The sequence below is a fragment of the Gallinula chloropus genome (genome assembly GCF_964237585.1).
Source record: "Gallinula chloropus genome assembly, chromosome: 4".
In the NCBI taxonomy this organism is placed as follows: domain Eukaryota; kingdom Metazoa; phylum Chordata; class Aves; order Gruiformes; family Rallidae; genus Gallinula; species Gallinula chloropus.
Window position 1 is genome coordinate 36990561 of NC_140088.1, and position 19997 is coordinate 37010557.

Here is a 19997-nt window from a genome sequence, read left to right on the forward strand (position 1 = left end):
GCTCCACCTACCACAGGGGTCTTACCTTCTGGTGGATTCTTGTTCTGGTTGTTCCAGACAACTAGCAGTTTGGATAGACTAGGTACTTTAGACACCTCGGTGATGACTCTGAAAAGGCTCTCCACCCGGTCATAAGTCAGAACTATGGCTGTGAAACCTTGGGACTGCGGTGGGATCAAGGGAAGGAAAAGTGGATTGCTCACACTGCTCCATTTCTGTGAAGGAAAACAAGAAAACAGGAAAACAATTGGATTAACATGAATTATCACAGTAGAGAGTAGTTATTACAGTAGAGAATAATTCACATAGCCAGGACCTAACCATCAGCTTTCAAATTTGCTGACATCAGGTAGGTTGACTGTCCAACTCCAGCAAAAGGGGACTTCAGCAATTTTTCAAAACCTTTACTCCAATCCCTGTCTTAATTCCATTTCAATTTTTGCCTAGCTGTAACACTGCAAAAAACAAGGGTTTTAGGTAAAAAAAATGAAGTGCAAGAGACAGACAGATTAGTGGACAAGGAAATCCACACTAAATTTTGAACCCAGCTAGCATGACTAAATTCACATTTATTAATCACTATTGCAAAACATTTATATTTATAGTCAGGACTCAATAAGCAAAGCGAAACTTAATCAGCACTACAATTTCAAAAGTGAAAAAGAATTAACAACAAAACCAAGGCAGCAAAAACATAAACCTGGCATAAAATATGTACCTAAACAAAAAGACAAAAACAGGCACTACAAGGAATAACGTACTAGTTTTCACAGAGCTCTAATAGTAAAAAATAGAACTGTTCAATAGTAAAAACCCCACTACTGTGTATTAAAAGTCATGAGATGCAAAGATAAATTTCAGAGAGTTATCTACTCCTTGTGAATTTTAACTAGGGCATTCCCTTTTAAGACTTTGAAGGTCTTACTTCAGTACATTGCCAGCATAAGGAAGCCAGCTCAGCTGGCAAGACAAGAGACAACTAAATTCTCACTGAATGTGCCAATGTCCCCTGGAGCCGACAGCGTGGGGGAGGAAGCAGTGAAGGGACCATTCGACAGGAATGAAAGCGCCCCGGCATTTCAGTCTCAACTTTTCCATTCCAGCTGACGTTCCAAGTAGGGGTTGGACAGAGAAGCAAAGGGAAAAACAAGACCTTTTGGGATGAGGTGAAAAGGGGAGTTGGGAAAGCAGAAATTCAGCGATGCTGTTTTGTAGGGAAGTCTTGAATCCTAGCCTGTAAAAACTATGAATGCTCATAAGAGATTACTAACTGCCAGCAGTTTACAGAAATACTGCAAGAATCTCCAGCTAAACTCATACCATAAGCCTGCCTGTCTCAGAGGAAAGCAAGTTTTACAAAGTTATTAGCTCATATTTGCAGGGAATTAACTTTGCAGTTTTCAGTTTCTTTATTTAGTCTTTGGGTTACTTGATACACCCCAGAACTTACCCCCCGTGTTTAGAGGTTAGACACTTCTAACTAGAATAAGCTCAAGGATGAGGAGAATTTACTAGAAGAGATCAAAACATTTTGACTGTTTTGGCAAGGGAGAATAAAACCTAGGATATGAATATGATTTCTTTCTATGAACACATCAACGCTGAAGTGGATATAAATATGTGAGGTGCAACAGAGACACTTAAGATAGAGTGCTGGCACCCTCATTTTACTGGAACAGCGTAAGGGCATGTTCCAGGCAAGGATCTGTCACAGCAAAGACCCTTTAGTAGAGATCCTGAAATAGGTGGAAATACAGACTAGTCTTCAGCTACACACACTTCTAGCAAACCTGGTACAAGTAGCATTCAATGTAAGCTGTTTGTGAGGCTCCTAGTGGAAAGCACCAAGTTCTAGTGTTTACCCAACACAAGAAACAGAATAATGTAGAAATAGTAATAGTATAATATGGAACTTGGGTTCGTAAAAGGGACATGGTTCTCTGTGATAGCAGAAGGCTGCACTCAGTAATTGAGAAAATATCTATAGCCATTATTTAGCAACTGAAACGTGCAGAGACAAATCTGCTTTCAGATTACTGTATTTTCTAAAATTAAAGCTTCTATACATACTTCTGCTAATTCTTTAAGTTGACTGGTGGCAGAATGGGACAGCCCTCTGATTTTGTTCCAGTTTCAGTAATTCCTACAGCAAATCACAATCTAAATGTTACCGGAGCATAATCCATCTCATTAAAGCTTTACAGACTCTTTTTCACACAACCCCTACCCCAAGAATGCTATTACCCAAACAACCCTTGTAAAGTTGAGTAGCTTCTTAAAGAAACTTTCAGAAACCTCTCTCCACTAACACTCGAAGCAGAGTTTTAACATCACGTTCATGTGCCAAGAAAATCTTCTGTTTCTGCTCTACAAGAACTAGTAACTGGTAGAGTAATCTCTGGGCAATGCCATATCTACTACTTATGGGTATTGTCACCTAAATTAATGGCTCCCACTTGAAGTTTATCTAGCAACTGGCAGCACCATTTCCTAACTACCTGCTATAATACCCTTGGAAAATGATTCTTCCTTTCTATTATCTAAGACTATTCTAGGTACTTACAAGAATAATTAACGTGTGTGAGCACATGCATTTGTGCCCTGAAAATTATCATGCTTTGTCTTAAAAACTTAAGTTTTCAGTACACTACTTAAATTCAAAATTTACACTACTTTCAGAAAGGCATGAAAAATTCTTCCCTGCTGGTTATAACATAGGAAAAATAAGGCAACTTCTGACATGTCTTTGCTCATGCATCTACTAAAGAATGATAGAAGGAGGGAAAAGCCTAATGGACAGGAGAACCAAGCCTCTCATTTGAGAAAAACTTTCAAAAAGGCAATTAAGCATCTCTCAAGTGCCATTAAGAGTCAACCCCCTGCTGCCTGCCTGAAGAGTGTGTCTACAGTCTGAGACCTATTGACCCCACTTTCTACAGGAAATCGGGCAAATTCAAGCCTCCATAATTTGCTAAAGTCTTCCAGATTTCTGCTTGGGAAAAGCAAACCATACAGGCAATTAATTCAACAGCAACCTTATTAAATCTCCATTATGGCAGCTAAGCATGAAATGGATAATGACATAGGGATGGGTTCTCCCAGCCACTGCTCAAGAAACCAAGTAAAGGAACATTTGCTCCAGACCCATCTTTATTAACATTCTTGAAAAAATATCACAGGAACTTTCACTCTCAGAAGAGCAAACAGCAACAGTGGATCGATCATCCATCCCTTTTCTTTGACAACAGGCTGACACATCAGCCTTAGATAAGACAACCTTTCACTCTTGTGCTGCCAGCTATCACCATTAGAGGAGTCAGGATAATTAAGCTTAGCAATTTTTTTGCTATGAATAATTTTTATAGGCAAAAAAGTATCAAGTTCAAATGCCATTTTCCTAAGAGAAATCTCACATCACTGAAGTCTCGCAGACTCAGTTGTCTGACGGCTCTTTGGAGTTCACATGAACAGTAAAACACTGGGACCTGAATGACGGTGAGAACTTAGGGACAGCCTGAAGCTGGGGAGAGAGAATTCAGGGATGGGTATGTATACAGAGAAGGATTCAGACTGATGCAACTGTCCTGTGCATGCTTTCTACAAGCGTGCATGTGTAATAATACCTTAAAAGTAGGACACCTTCCTTTTCTATAGGAACATCAAATATTGCTCTCCCTCTTGGACATTAAAACCATCTTACTACTGTTTTAGGAAAAGTTAATCCATTAAAGACATCATGGGAGTTAAATTCTTATTATGTCAGATGTTTAAGGTTGGACTTGATGTGGAGTCTTCAGGGTCAAGGGAGCAGAAAAGTTTTAAGCAGACTGTTCTTAGCAGGACAGAGAAGTGAGGGAGACGGGAGCTTCAGGACATCAATGAACACAACTGGGCGACCTCTACAAATGCTACAGAGCCTCAACAGTCCTGGCAAAATACCAGACGTATCAAAGACAGGATCCTACCCCAAAATTTGCCTGAAGGTACACTGAGTACCACTGAAAAGAGACTTAAAGACAGACACAGCAGACACATGATGTCCCACATAGAAGAGAGTCAATATTTCACAGCTGTCATTCCGTGGGAAAACTCAGCAACAGCACTTCAGAATAATAAAATTTCACTGCTCCCATGAACGAGACAGTGGATTCCACCAACACCCTCCCCCAGTATATTTTATTTTCTACAACCAGACTCAGTGCTTGTTGCAAGCAGAGTATTAGTGAAGTCACATGGTCTGACCAGCAACTCAGTGTCGTTGAAAAGCACAGAGGTAAGGACAACTGCACGTTGGGCTTAAACAGTAGCTAAGCAGCTCTTCTACACATCTAAGCAAAACAGGGATATACATATCCCCCATCTCTGTGGGTAAGGCTTTTTCAGCTGCGTTGTTCTGAATATCAATCTAGCCTCAATGTGGTTTCAATTATGAATCACTAGACCCAAAAAAGCCTTGATTTATTCTATTTTGCTCCAATTATTCATGACAAGTTTCTACTGAATACTTTAATAAAGTGTTTCATCATGCTTCCCATCCTCAAGTGGTCATAGGGCAAACCCAAAGGAATTAACCCTCTCTTCTTCTCCAGAGCCAACCGCAGCACTTAGACCCTGCAGAATCACAATCCAAGTTGCAGCGGCCACCATTTCATGTCCTGATGAAGATTATATAAACCCTCCTCAAAAACATTTTAGCCACAAGACACACAAGAGTTTCTACCTATTCCTTCATGAGTGATGAAATCTGATACTCCCATGAATTCTGAATGCCAAAATACATCATGTTGTTCAGCTTTTGTTTGTTTGTCTGTTTAGCCACTTAAACCTGATCATCTGTCTGCGTCCTTCTAACAGATTCTATTGGCTGAACACATTCTTTGATGTAAAAACTTAGCTTCAGGCTCATGTCTTCAACTCCTTAATTTCAGTAAGATGTCAAAGGAATAGGTTTGCAGTTGCACGAGGAGAATTATGAAGACCTGAGTTAATATTTACCGTTGCCATAATACTTCTGCCTTTTGGAATCCCTCCATCAATTTTATGGCCATTGTTTTGTAAGAATAAGAATAGTAAGAATATTGTACCGTTATAAAATTAGTAAGAACATTCAAACAATTTGAAAGATAACCAGTAGAAGGATTGCTGTTTTTCTGTGGGTTTGTTTTTTTGTTTGCTTGGTTTTGTTGCCTTTATTTCCACCCCCCATCTCCAGCATAAGTCAATGTAGCAGCTCCTTACCCAAAAACTCCTAGGGTATGACATAATCTGAACTGGAAAAACGGAGCTTAACATACCTTTCATGCTCACAAAGCCAGAAAAGACAGGGACTACTGAAAAGATGACTTATGGAATCCAAAGCAACAAAAGTCCCATTATTTTTAATCACACCCATTGCTTAAAATAAAGTTGCACAGTTACGAAGCCACAGGAGGTACCAGGCAGCGCAAGAAGCAAGGTAAGAACAATGACAAGACCCTTGCCTTTGGCCAGCAAAACTGTGCAGTTAACTCTGGGTGCATCTCAAAACCAGCTTTGCTAAGATTAGAAACACTTGTATGTTTAGGTGTCTACTTTTCAGCTAAAGGTAAAGCAAAAAACTCTTTGAGAAAATAAAACTCATCAGTATTAAATGGTTAGGTGCTGGCTTAAGAACAAGTAAAACAGATGAAGTCCAGTTTCCTAGTCTGCCAACCAAATCCAAAAATTTGTTGTTGATGTCCCAAATGTTATAATTTACAATGGAAATACACACTAAGTATTAGCCACACAACACTGGATAACTGCTATCTGTCACCAGGTAAGAGAAGAATCTTAACCTGGGTAAGTTAAGTAACTGTTAAATCATGTTTCACGCACACAAAAATATCGGTATTTATAGTTGAGTATCTGTAGTATACTCAACTTGTCCATAATATCAACACTGGAAAAACACATAAATAAAATTAATTTACCGTAAGAATGAATATTTCTCTTCTAACATGATAAATAAAGCCAAATCTCACCCAGCTGATATGAACCATCCCACCAGGTAGCTGGAAATACATCAGGAACAGAAGCAAATATTGTTCAATGGAAAAAAAAACCAACCTAGGTGTTCATTGCCCAAAAAAGTGCTAGCTTCTTAAATAATAATGTGTGTGTTAGTATTTCCTTAATGCTTTGATGATGAGGAATGGTACTGGGATGGAAGTACAGTTTTGACTGTAGCATTATCAGGAGACTGAGGGCTGTAAAATACTAGTCAAAGAGCTTAGAAACAGTTTAATTGTTTAACAAGTGTCAACTGCCTGGTAATTGGCAGTATCCCACAAAGTATTCTGTAAACGAGCATCCTATTTAAGCTTTGCTAAATGAATGGCACTTTTTGCACCAAGATAATTTGGCTACTTTAGTTTAAACTAAATGATGGTGCAGTTTTCTTGCTCACTCGGAGAAATGAAATCTGGTATGTCTGTTGTTCAGCATACTGATATCCTCAAGTGATTATTAAACTATGGTCTGTGTCATCCAAGGTCAAAGCTCAAAACCAGCCTGAGACAAAAAAAAAAAAAAAAACAACACAACCCTCTAATGTTTTATAGGTCCGTATTATAAACAAGGTTGAAAGAATTTCAATAAAAGCAGCTAGAGAAACCTGGAAAACCCCCACCTAACTAATTTTTCAGAAACCCATCTCTGTTAGCAAAGCAGGAGGCAAAGTAAGACAAGAATTTAAATAATCTACAAAGCAGCACAATGGAGAAAGTAATTTATCTCTACTAGAGCCTAACAAAGTACTTAATTGAAGATAGCAGATCACATCCCTAACCCAGGTCATTAGTTCTAATCCAGCCCAAACTGGTAACCGTTAGAACACACACTCCAGAAGCAGTCATTTTCTGGCTTACTTGAACATACCTGATTGCCCCTGCCTAATGGGTAATGGCTATGCCAAGAAATAAAAAAAGGCATTAAAATCCCATCATTGCAGCAAAAGACTGTTTGAGACAAAGGACTCGAGTGGTCCAGGAATGAATTTCAAGCTCCAAAAACATAATTTGCCCTTCTTCATTAAAAAGAGGAAATACCTTATGGTGCATTTTTATTGAAAGCACTATTCCATAATGTATTAGCATGTTGTATGTTACAAGTCTTCCACTTCCTCAACAGGATGACAGGTAGGAAAAAAATCCACTTTACAATGTTTTTTTGTTCCTTTAGAAATGACCAGCAGTCTTCAGTCAATCCATACAAACACATAAAACTGCTCAATGTAATGTACTAAGTACAGAATTAACTGCATATGCATTTATCTTCTGTGCAGCTTACACTCCCACTCCCTCCTGCTCAAAAAGCACCCCCCTGCACCGCTGCTGTATCCACACTGTGGGGCAGATACTCATGCAACAGTCTCACTAATATTTTGAGCCAAATATAAATGAAACAAATGCCAAAATGCCTTTTTTTTTGGTTCTCATTTTGCTGGGTAAGTTTTACATGAAGAAAATTATTTCATTTAATTCACCACAAGTGAATTAAAATATTCAAAAAGAAAATAGCACATAGAAAAATCATCATTCCCTACTGTAGAAGGATGCAGGACTGCCTCTTTTGGCAACAGTACCTGCTAATAGCGGTTTAAAGTGTTTGGGAAACTACAGACAACACAAGGTGAGCTGGTGTTTCTCTGTGTTGAGTTTTGAAAGTATCTGGGGAACAGAAATAAAGTTTATCTATAGACAGATCTAGCCATGAGCATGCCTCACTGATTTGAAACGCCTGAGGACCATTTCCATGCTGAACATACAAGGTAAGGGCCAGCCCCTCAGATACAGGACCCGAAACGTATAGAGGAGCACTGCCTTCAATCCTCACTGACCACAAGGCACAGCAAGCAGTCCTAGAGGAACTGGCTGCTGAGCCATCTGGGTTTGAAGGCACAACACACATGGCAAGTTCTGGAGACACAGTTCTGGCCAGTAATGTAAGAATTCATGACATCCCAGATACTCTCAGATTTCACTGCAGCATTAACATTAACTTGCTGTTACCAGTTACCTCTGTCCTGGCTCTGGTGCCAACCTGAAATAATTTCCTTCAAATGCTTCAGTCTGAGTTTTAGAGAAGACTGGCAATTTTCTTGAAAATGAGGAACATGATCAAGTCATCTTTAATTATTTTGTCATCTTATCAGAGCTGGGGGATACAGTTGCCATCTTTTGCTACCTGAAACATACATCTGTACCTGTTTTCCACCTATGTTTCATGCAAGCTTACTAGAAATTTTAAAAGTGGTGTGAGTGGACATTAGGAACCAGCTTAGAATCACAGAATATTTTGAGTTAGAAGGGACCCACAAGGATCATTGAGTCCAACTCCTGGCTCCACACAGGGCCAGGCATATCAGAGCATGAGACTGACTGCATCATCCAGATGTCCATCTTCCAGCTCAGATGAGAAACACTCAAGCTCAAATGGATCAGTACTGCCCCAACAAGCAGACACCAATGGTGGAATTCTAGCTAGCACAGTTATTTAAAAAAAAAAGTATTAAATTTACTAGCAGATACTGTTTATATCATCATCTTCTACGTTGTCTGCAGTTAGAAATGAGGAGTTGTGAAAAATATGCTTCCCTGTAGACCGCAACGGTAATATGCTCTCACCTCAGATAATCTACTCATGGATAAAAAAATAAAAATCTCAAAGATAAACTGGCCAAGGCTCCAGTTATCTGTTTCAAATGAAAGAACAAGGGCCAAAACTAAAGAGTATTAGCTGGCTTAAGGAAAAAAAAGAAAAAGAAGAAAGAGCCTCATGGAAGGAAATGTTCATACATGCTCAGAGTAGCTATCAAAATCCCCAGTTAAAGATATCACAGGGTTGTGTACTGCTGTTCTACAAATTTAACTGCTCTTGAACAATTCCCAATCTGAATTCTATTTTCTTTAACTGACCCTCTGAGAAAGGGTCACAAGCACTCAGTGTTGCTGGCTAATACAGAGCTTACACAGCCCATAAAGGAACTTTTAATGACATTTCTGTTTCATATTGAAGCAAGAAATGAATTCATGCACATATTAAGCAATTTTCATAGACTAAAGATAAACATCAAATTCTTTCAACTGAGACATAAAACCACCAAGGAACTGACCATTCGTGGCATGAGAGAGGCAAGATACGAGGTGTTAAATCCAACATCCTGGACAAATTCCAGCCTGTCTAATCACAGTCAGCCTTCAAAGTTTTCTCTGCAGTTGTACAGCGATACAATATTCCTGCCTCTACCTTGTACTGCCCTAGCACAGTTGCTGTTACGTGTTCCTCCACAGTTTCAGAGTTCTGTTCTCTATGTTGCTGTATCTGTGGTCATAAACCTTCTGCTTAAGAACTTCTAGGTTGATTGACCAATAGAAATATTTTTTCCAAGTGTTTATTAAAAAAAAAAAAGGGGGAGCTTGCTTGTTGCTTAGAGTAAGATTAGCTTCCCCATAAACTGATGGATTTCTAATATAGGAGAGAATCCAAGAGAAGATATTTTTGTGTCCCCTTTAAAGAACAAGTAATCCTAAAGCCACTTTCTTCATTTTACAAGGTGTTTCAAGGTGCTTGTTCTGCTAGCATACTCTAAAGGAGTTAACATGTTCTGATCCCCTTCTTGCAGAGCACATACTTTTTGAGCAGCTTAATTTCTTCCTTCAATATTGACAAGTGCCACGTTTGCACTCTAGGCAATGACAACAGTGGATTATTAACGCCTGGCACTGGAAAATCATCTTCTGAAACCCAGTATCGAGCTTTTTAACTCTTTGTCGGCAACTGTTCGCACTCTATCAGCCTGAAGAACTTAAACACACTCTATTCCTGAGCACTCCTACCCAGCTTTCAAACTCTCTCTAAACCATCCTAAAGTGAGACAGTTAACAAGTTTGGTTTTATTAGTAAAGCAAAACTACTTTTTATATTTTTACACAGGGAAAATTAACTGATTATGAGTGAAAATCATCTCAGGCTTTTATACAGAAAAAATCAGAACCAGCTGCTTGGTGCAGAAGGTTAATTACTACTCCAGTGTTTCTTCTTAACAGAGGTGGGTTCAACTGGTGAAGCATTTTTTTAAAGAAAAAAATCCACGGCAAAACTTTGATCATCAGTTTCTGTATAAGAGAAACTATGTAGAAAAGCCATGGAGAAAAATGTTAGGGATAGGAATAATTAGCTATTTCATCAGAATCACATGAAAGACCCTTTCAGATTAAGTTTTTTCAGTATTTCCACTATTTCTATTGCAGCTATTTATTTTTAAAAGCACTAAACTGATACTAAATTCAACAGAAATATAGAAGTGTGTGTGTGTGTGTGTGTGTGTGTGTGTGTGTGTGTGTGAAAAATAAATAAATATATGAACAAGAAAGCAATTTAATGCATACAACAGCAAGAGTTAAAAGCTTGCCTTTTACCAACAGGACATAAAATGAACTGTTACTTATTTTGCCAGTTGTCATAAAATATATTAGCTTCATCTGTGCAAGTTACCAACACAACACATACACTCACAAACACACATACACAGAATTATTACCGAGTTTCATAGCACATACCTCTTATATGAGAGAGAAAAACCAAACCCACAATTTGTTTTATGAGTGAATCAAATGTATTTACTTACTACAGCTGGGGGATCATTCCATTCTTCATAAGAAATAGCAGCATATGGGTAAATTCTATCATTGATAATCTGAAGGGTAGCAAGAGCGATCGCTTTCATTGATCGAAAATACGCTTCCCAGAACCACCTTGCCTGTAAAGAGAATAAAGTTCACTTTCACACTGCACAGAGCCTGTTCTTATTAATCAATTTTGGCTTGCCATGCACAATCTGTTCCATGCAGTCTACAAGTCAGGTGGAAATAAAATTAAGAGGCATGCTTATTGTAGCCAGGATATTTCCACAGAGCCTGAAGGCTTCAAACTCAACCCCACTCTCCAAAACCCCCCAGGATTTACAGCCAATAAAAAGAAGCAGCAGCATTACTTTGCAAGTGATTAAATAGAAGGAGAACACTTGAACAAATCAGTTACTTTCACAGTTTTATCATATGTTTTCCTCTTGAAAAATGTCAAAACCAGTCTGACCATAGAACAAAAGAAATTGCTGTTATACCCAGTTTTTCCGTGGCAGAAGAAGCCACAGTGCAGCTAAACAGCCAAATAAAAGCATGCAGACTAAAAGGTAGAACTTAAGTCACCTTTTAACATCAATATTAGAGATAGATGATCAGCAGAGAACTTCAGTGCAATCCCACTGAACTAATAACTTCTCAAGTATTACAAAACCCAAATATTTATGCAAGTAAATATTAAAATTTTTACATTAAAGTACATGTATATGCCAATTTGTTTCATTGCTAATCTAAGATAATTTACAACACAGGCAGGGTAAGATGAAGCACATGATTTTCTTGTGCACAGAAGAACTGAATTTCACAGATGAGTCAATTACAAGCTGAGGTACCCAACAGCAAGTTTTAATCTTATTTCAGTTTCTACATAAGACAGAAATGCTGGAAGAAAAGCAGGGGTTTTCTGGCTTGTCCAATTCTCTGTTACACACATAAACATAATTTTTAAATGCCTAGAACCATCAAATGATCCTGTAGGACCCCATCTAACCTTGAAAGAAACACACCCTGCTAATAAATATAGCTCAGGTGCTTTGGCCCAAGAGATGTGAACTTTTTCAACCTGTTTTTTCTTCAGGAAACTCCAGTACCTTTAAGTATCCAGAAGATAACTTAGCTTGCAGTCTTCCCTATGGTTCAGTATCAACTATAAGACTATACATTTATATCTATGTTGTAGAACAATTAAAAGACATTTTTTCTATAATTGGAAGCTTAAGAAGCTTTCAGAGCCAGAATACAACAACTGAAGACAACATACAGCCAGGCTGTTTTTAATCACGTTATGAGAATGTTAAATAATATTCTTTAGAATATTAAGCTACTGAAGAAGTATCAAGCTTTCAGAGGCACAGGCTTTAAGATGAACCAAAAATAACTCTCATGTAGCTGCTGTTAACCAGTTGCCAGTGTGTCTCACTCTGCAGGTCATTAATTCTTCATGGAAAACAAAGAGTGATTGCTCAATACAGTTTGTGATGGAGCGTTTCTAGCGTAAGTAACGGTGTACAGGAAGGTTTACAAGTTGGGAAAAAGTGAGTTCAAAAGCAAACTTGCACATACTTATGCACATACTACCCTGTACTTTGAGTACAAGCTGTGGGATTCTAAACTAAATACCTGGTGCTGAAACACTAGCCTTAAAACTCCACTGTGTTGCAAAGCAGGTACCTCAGAATAGTCAAGTATTTAAGATGAAAAATAATCCACGTTAGAATTGAAAAAGCAAACTAGGAAAGAGAGAAGTGCTTCTCTGGAGTATTACTTTCATTGTGAGAAAATACTCACAGCCACATGCCTTGATACTTCAGAGCATTTCAAAATTTTATTTGACTGATTAGTATGTCCAAAAATTATACTTCTCTGGAACTTATCATCCAGAGAGAGCACAAATCAGTTTTACTCAGAACCACTTCTCTTTCCCTATTTCTCTCCCTGGTACGCTTAACAGCTGGATAACAGACCCATCACCAAAACCACAGAACAAAACAAACATTATGCCCAACTGTAAAAGCATAAGAATGACAGAAAAGGTACAAATAAATAAATGTCTGGCTTCCTAAAATGCCCAAAGACACTAAATAAAGCAAATGCTATCTGCTTTGTGAAGACTTGAGTATTCCCTTCCTTGTGCCCCATTTCTTAAGCAATATATATTATTCAGAACTCAGCAGCTGATTTAAAAAGAAAACCAGAAGTGGATTAAATTTTAAAATTCACCAGAATGGTGAACCTCCCTATTAAAGTGTCCTAAACAAACAAGAGTAAGAACACAGATTTCAAATTTCAGTTTCAGAGTAGGCAACAGTTTAGAACCACTGCTATAAGCAGCAGTAAGTAGAAAGGAGAAATTATTTTATGCAGCCTTTTAACTTTATAAAACAATTGAGAAGCTATTAAATGACAGCATTCCAACACTGTTCTAATTCTACAACTGTTTATTAACACTGCAGTACCTATGATTATCTAGCTTTGTAACAATCAGAGCTGTTTTTCCTACTGTGGCAAAACCATGATGGATGTGATCCAGCTTCTCTTTGCTGAGAAAATGTTTGCAATGTCAGGCAAGATTACACCTTTATACCAGAAGCAAAACTGGAGAAGTGGGCAGAGGGAATACTTTTTATAGACTAATATTTGTGTAATTAATTTTTTGTAAAGAGCTAGAAAATGTTCCCACAGTTGGTTGTAATTTTTTTGAGTTGTATTTCTTTAAGGCAGAACTCAAAACCTTCTAAGGGGATTTGAAGTCTCCAAACAGATGTTTCAGGGTCTCATTATTTCCTCCCCACCTTGTTTGCTTTTATAAAGCAGAACTGATTAACATGGCTTGCTAATGTCTGCTGCTCAGCATGCTAAGATACTAAACATTTTGGGAGGGTTTTCTATTGGGAAAATGTATGGCAATTCCATTTGAAATGTACTTTCTGCTCTACTTGGTGTAGTTGAAAAGCTTGTGCTGGAATGTAACAAATACCTAGGGAGGATAAAAATACCATGAACACATTTGGGATACGGGAGAGAAACAATAACACACAGAGACACAAAAAAGGGGGGGTGGGAGAGAAGGAAGAAGAGCTCTGTTCCTGACTCCTACACCAGCTTTCTTAGTGTTCTTACCTAGATTTCCCAAGCTGTCCATTTCTCTTTTACAGATCTATGAATTCAGAATACTAATGGTTATATACTCAAGAGTTGCTTTAACACACCGGCTAACGTTTGTAAGGTATTGCAATTCTAACACACCAATCAGGGCTACCCAAAAGCTTTGCAGGATCTTGAAAGAAATAATTAATAATTGTAGAGTGTGCCTTCCACGTAGCACTGACTTTGCAGTCTACAACTATTGTGTGGTCAGCCTACCATTCCTTTTGACTTAAACTGAAGTTAACTTCTGGTACTCCAGTAGTTTGCTTGATGAAGCTTCAGAATTCTATGATTGTAATTTTCTAAGGAAATACACTATGTGGACTGCAGATTTTTAGGCATTTGTAACTTTGTATACACCTAAATATTGCTTAGGTCATGGGCAATCTAAATTGTAAACAGACATCAAATGTGTACTTTGTTCAACTGCCAAGACAACACAAAAGAACATAAATTAACCTACGGGATGTTATTCTGGGAATCCATCTTACCAGGAATTACAAACAGGTATTTAAGAAACACTGCTCTTCCCCTTCTAAATTTCTAGATAAATAGAAAATCTAGGAGATACAAGATGACAGGCAGAAAAGCATTACTTCCTATGACAATTTTACCAACGTGTGGAAAAGTTGAATGTAAAGAACTGAATGACTTGACTGAGAAACACGGGGTATTATTTGTTTGCCCAATGGGTTAGAAGTGACTAGAATCTCTTACAATACAATAGATTTCCCATAAAATTAATTCATTTGAATTCAATTTCTGCAGAAAACTTTAAAAATCCCAAGACAGCGTCACCATGGACGCCAAAGTCTCCCCTCTCTCCAAGTGGCGGACTCTGCAGACCAAGGCAACAAACACATGCATGCCAGTAAGTACTTCTAAATTGTTTCCCATCCTTCCTCCCCACCTTTCAACTGCCTCATCCTCATTAGATTGGCCATGAAAAGCCACCACTTCCTGTAAAGGCTAAAATTTCTTAATATAATGCAGAAGTATTAATTTATCTCTACAACTACATATGCACACTTGGAGGAACACCAGCAATATCTAGTAAGACAAAAGGTTAGAAACTTTATTTTTCTTCTTTGAAATGACAGATGGTATGGAAAGTTTTGTCTTCCTTCAACCAAGTAAGCAAGCATCCAACCCAGAATACTTGTAGAGGCAAGAACTTGGAATGGAAGCATGTGCCATTATTTTCACAGAAGACAACAGGCAGCAGCCCTCAGCAATAGGGTAGCCTACTTGCAGAAAGTAACATTTATTTAGGCAAGGTGTTATTTTCCTTAGAAATAAACACACTTGGGGGCCTAGCATCTCTTTATAAGCTCTTTACAAGCCAGTATAGCATCAGGTTACAAAGTCCATTCATATAGTGTTTATACATTCTAGTGTTAATGCCACTAATGGTGCTCCGGTGTAGAGTGCAAGACAGTCAATGTAAATCTTTTGATTAGTTTGTGAAAAGAAAAACACCAAGCATGAGGCAAGGAAAGGAATACTACTGTAACATTTAGAACAAGGGGGAAAAGTGGTCCATGAGAGGAACATTGTAGCCTGTCTTTTCACAGCCCATGATTTGGTTGGAGTCCGTAAAGTTAGCAAGAGAGGGAAAAACAAGATTCTCAAAAGAGCAGTAAAAGTTAACTGCCCATGAACCATCACTTCTCTCAGCTTTTAGGTCAGGCGCCATGATGCTGTAAGATTTTGCCCCACTGCAGGAGTTCAGTGTTTCCAAAATGCCTTGAAAAGGTTTACGAGGCTTTGAAATATAACTATTTTCACACTGGCGGAGGTGACTCAAACGCTTTCCCTTCCCAATAGCACTCAGTGTTCCTGGTTTTGACTCCTTGACCAGCTGGGTTAGATGAGGTTTGGTTATCTTACTTGTAATCCTGGTGCTGTTACTTATTTACAGACAAATGCTTGACCTTTGAGTTCTTGCTTCTACTTCAGCCTCTTGGCAGCTTGTGTAATATTCACCTCACAGAGATGTTGTGATACTTATCCATTCTAGACCTTTCTAATTTTGGGGTGGATAGAAGAACAGACAAAAATTAATGTTATCCTTGCATTATTTTTAATAAGAAACCTAAAACTAATAAAAGTATGATTTAGCTAACCAATCCTACCGAAGCCTCTGACTGCAGCAACCGTTTGCTAAAATGTATCTTCAGTAGAAACAGAAAAGATACTACAGGAAATAACTTACAGCTCCACTGTCTAACTACAGCTCTCAGCATTTAATTCATCCATTAAGACCTTCAGGCTCTTGAGTTACACGTGATACTGTACTATAATCAAACGTTACACCTAACAAGTTATTGCTCTTCAAGCAAGCTACTGTAATTGGTCACAGGTAACCACCCCCCATAACCTCTTTCCATGATGCAGCAGGATTAAATAGGCTACTGAGGTTCAAAATAAACTGGTTATATATGGACTCCATCCTAAACATGCATATAAGGATAGCTGATGATATCTTCATCCCCCAAGCCCCTCCCCACACTACCCCCACCACCACCCCACCCCCCTCCCCCAAGATAAAATAGGGCTGAAGAGAGACAATAATTTTAGAAGAAGTTTCCCCAAGACAAGTTTTGGGTTCAGACCAAGGACCCTATAACCCCCAATGCATTTTTCTGCCTATGAACCATAATCTTCCCACTCCTTCTGCACAGCTGGTTCAGCTGGTTCCCTGTTTCAGCAACTTCCCTGCTGATCACCCACACCAGTTTTAGTATGCAGTTCTTCAGCAAAGATGGTACCAGCTCGGTCAGCAAAAACCAGCATCACCTTTGTTTCTTTACAGGCTTACAAGAAATTCTCAGAAGACGTTATACTGTGAAGAGATAGACAATAATATCTTGTTTCTATAAAGTGGTAAGAATTTGGGTTTAAAAAAAACTGTTTATTTGGTTTAGCAGTATCACACAATCAACACCTAGAGCTGGCTGGCTCAATTTTCTAAAATAGGGTAATTCAGAGAGAAATTTAGAGCTCTGGTACCTCAAAATACCTCCTGAACAATCCATCCTCCTCTTAATAAGGGAACATGAGAGGACAGAGTAAGCAAGGAGCTCTAGGTCACGATCCTTCTTCACCTCAAAGCCTCATCTTCAAAAATTATCTGAGGGCTCTCTCATTTTCCAAAAGAGGCACAAAGTTTTGAAATGAGAAAAAAGAATGTAGGGTACATTTAAAAAAAAATAATTCATGTGTTACAAACGATGGAAATACATAAGAGCCACGGTCTTAAAAGTTGGATCACTTCTGGGGTGTCAGGACAATTCCCCAAAACAGGAGGTAGCCTCTTTAGAAACTGCAATTTGAAAGCAAAAATAAGATTGTTGGCCCCGTGCACAAACTAAGTAGGAATTTTAAAAGATAATCCATTAAATCAATGAAATAACAGTAAAAATATAACTTGTTTAAAACTGAAAAGCTTTCCAAATTATTATTTTCTACAAGATCAGATTAAAAGAATCTTTCAAATTTGATTGAAGCTGGCTGTGTTGCATCTACTGGTCAACAAGAACCCATCCAAGAGAAGCAGCAGTGTAAGCACTGTATAAAGACCGCCCATAACATCAGTGTGCCACTTGAAAGGCTAAAGAATGGGGATAACAAGGGGGGATTTCTTCGGGGGTATCTGATCACTTCAGATAAAGACTAATCCTATAACTCAACATTGGGTTTTCCCAAAGCTCAAACCAAAGTTTCTCCCAAAAGGGGGTGGGGAGGTGGGATGAGCAGAACACCCTCCCTGTCCTATGCTAAACCGTATCTCCAAGTACCTCATCTACCCTTTTTTTAAACACAATACAGAACACATACAGCTTTTTTCCAGCTGAGCTAAGGTTTGCTCCTAATGGCACAGGACAACTTTCTTTTAATACTGTTTCTGAATGTTTAATCTCTCTTTCAACTCTTGCTTCTGAGCTACCCATGATTCCCACATAAAGGCCTGAAAATTTTAATCTATTTAATACACACGAGCGGCCTATAGAGGAATATTCCTTAATTAGAAGATGCTTCTGCAGGATGAGCAAACAAAACTATAATTTGTATTGTTACAGTCCTGCATTTTAAGAAAGAGATTCTAGACAGATTCTCTATGGTGCTGGTTTTTATTGTGTATCAGCCTCAAAAAGTATCTCCTCAAAAGGAAAGCAGTAGGTGGATTTAATCACCCAGCTCAATAGTCTCCACTGTAGCCATTTCAGCCATGAAATGTACTTCAGATACAGTGGAGAGTGAAAACAAAAATCTTTCCACTGTCCCATTTTTTTTGCCCTTTTTTGTTTTTTGAAGCTGATGATTCATAAGGGGACAGAGGCCAGAGTTCAAAATGCTAGCCTTACCCTTCAGATAGCAGCCACTTGGGACTAACGCGCTTCTACCGGCTCTCAGTTTTATTGCTGTGAACTACTTCACAAATGCTGGCTCCTAAGAGCAAAGGGTGAAGGAAAACATTAGTGCAAGCTCAGATACTAATCTTACACTTCTTGCACTGCAGGCTTCCTGGGATTCTCCTCTTCAGCGTTTTGAAAAGAACCATTTATATCAATTATAACCACCCATACGTAAAACAAACATATACCACACATATATGAGAATGGTTCTTTACAACATACCTGTTAAAAGTTAACATTTTGAGTCTTGCTTCCATGTTTTCAGGGGATTTGTGGAAGGTTTTGTGGTTTGTTTTTTTAAAGGTTTTCATCTTGTAATAGGAACAAGAACATTGTTCTCTTTAAAATCTGTCTCAAACACATGACACAGAATCAGCTATTTTTAACAGAATGGTTCTCATTCTCTCATGATATGGTAGCATTTTATATGGCTTTGAAATCCTGTATTAGATCTTGACCCTTAAGCATAGATTCCTGCTATTTCTCATCCTAGTGATAGTAACTCAGTTTTAAAAATAGCAAGAACTCAAGACTTGAATAGCTAAGAATACCACTTGGCACAGGCATTCTCCTCTCCCTCCATGCATTTCTGCACCTCAAAATTGCTTCTTTGATTAACGAGTATGTCAAATTCACAACTCTATTGCAGAAGGCAACACTGCACCAGCCAGGAAACCTGACTTACTGCCCTGGCACCCTACAAATCCACTGCCAAACCACGTTTCAGTTCTGGAGCCAACAAATGGCTATCAGTACTATGAGCAGGAAGGAACCACTCACTCTGTTCTCAGCTGTGGCTGGGAATATTGTCACAAAGCACAGAGAGCGCAAAGAAAGCAGGTTAAAAAAAAAGAAGCAAGCAGCAAAGTTTCATTAAACACTTGGAGCTGTAAATGCATGCAATGGAAAGACTGGTACCACTGGGGTACCACTTACTGAATCCCCTTTGCTCCCAAAGGGCTTTCAGTTCTGTCTTCCTATTTACAGGCAAAGGACATGTCTTGACTCCACAGAAATAACACAGTTGTCTGACAGTCATGCAGATCCTACCATGGCTTCCAGATAGTCATATCTACATAGTCATCATCAATACTGATGTAAAGACAAAGAATAGCCCACATTCTTGCCTCTAGTTTCAGGAGTTTACAGGGCTCCTTAATTACTCCAAGTTCACCAGGGTATTACTGTCAAGGGGCAGGCACACCTAACCTGAGGAGCAGTCAAAATTACCTGGATCCCTAATGTCCTTTTTATGATGTTTATCCTTCACATGCTCCCTGTTAACAACACGAAACCAGGCGTACAGAGAGCTAGACTTATGCTATCATTGATTCGAGAGCAGACTAGAAAACAACAGAACACAAATACACGTATGTAATTGCAGGGAACATTCAACTACTGTATGACCACAAGTTGGGGGTAGGGGGATGTTTTAGCCACATTTCTTGACAAATGATGGACAGCTCTTGAAACTGAAAGCAATAGGTTTCTAGTCCCAGGGGTACTGCCTTCAAATATGTCTATGTTCTCAGGGTAGATCGATTTTCCCTGCTGCAGGCATCCTGCCGAGAGGTGAGGTCCCAAGCAAAACACAGGAATCTGACTGCAGGCCTTTGAGGTGGCAGGAGCCAAGGGAGGTTCAAAGACAAGGCTGGCTGGTGGGCAGCACCTCTGAGTATTGCAGAGGTTAGAGGTTAGTAAAGCAGGAGCCACTGGCCAATAAAACAGTGTTTGGAGAGCCCACTCTACAGATAAATTGGGGATCTGTTTA

General features: G+C 38.7%; 1 protein-coding gene across 2 annotated transcripts in view; it reads right to left on the bottom strand.

Moving 5' to 3' along the window:
- EXT2 (exostosin glycosyltransferase 2) overlaps positions 1-19997 on the bottom strand; it is a gene marked incomplete at both ends in the record, with an annotated part of 72118 nt that overhangs the window by 27880 nt on the left and 24241 nt on the right. For both annotated transcript variants that reach the window (XM_084262963.1, XM_084262964.1), the window contains 2 exons: positions 26-215; positions 10649-10780. In XM_084262963.1, coding sequence (XP_084119089.1) covers positions 26-215; positions 10649-10780 — 322 coding nt within the window. The remainder of the gene's footprint in view (positions 1-25; positions 216-10648; positions 10781-19997) is intronic.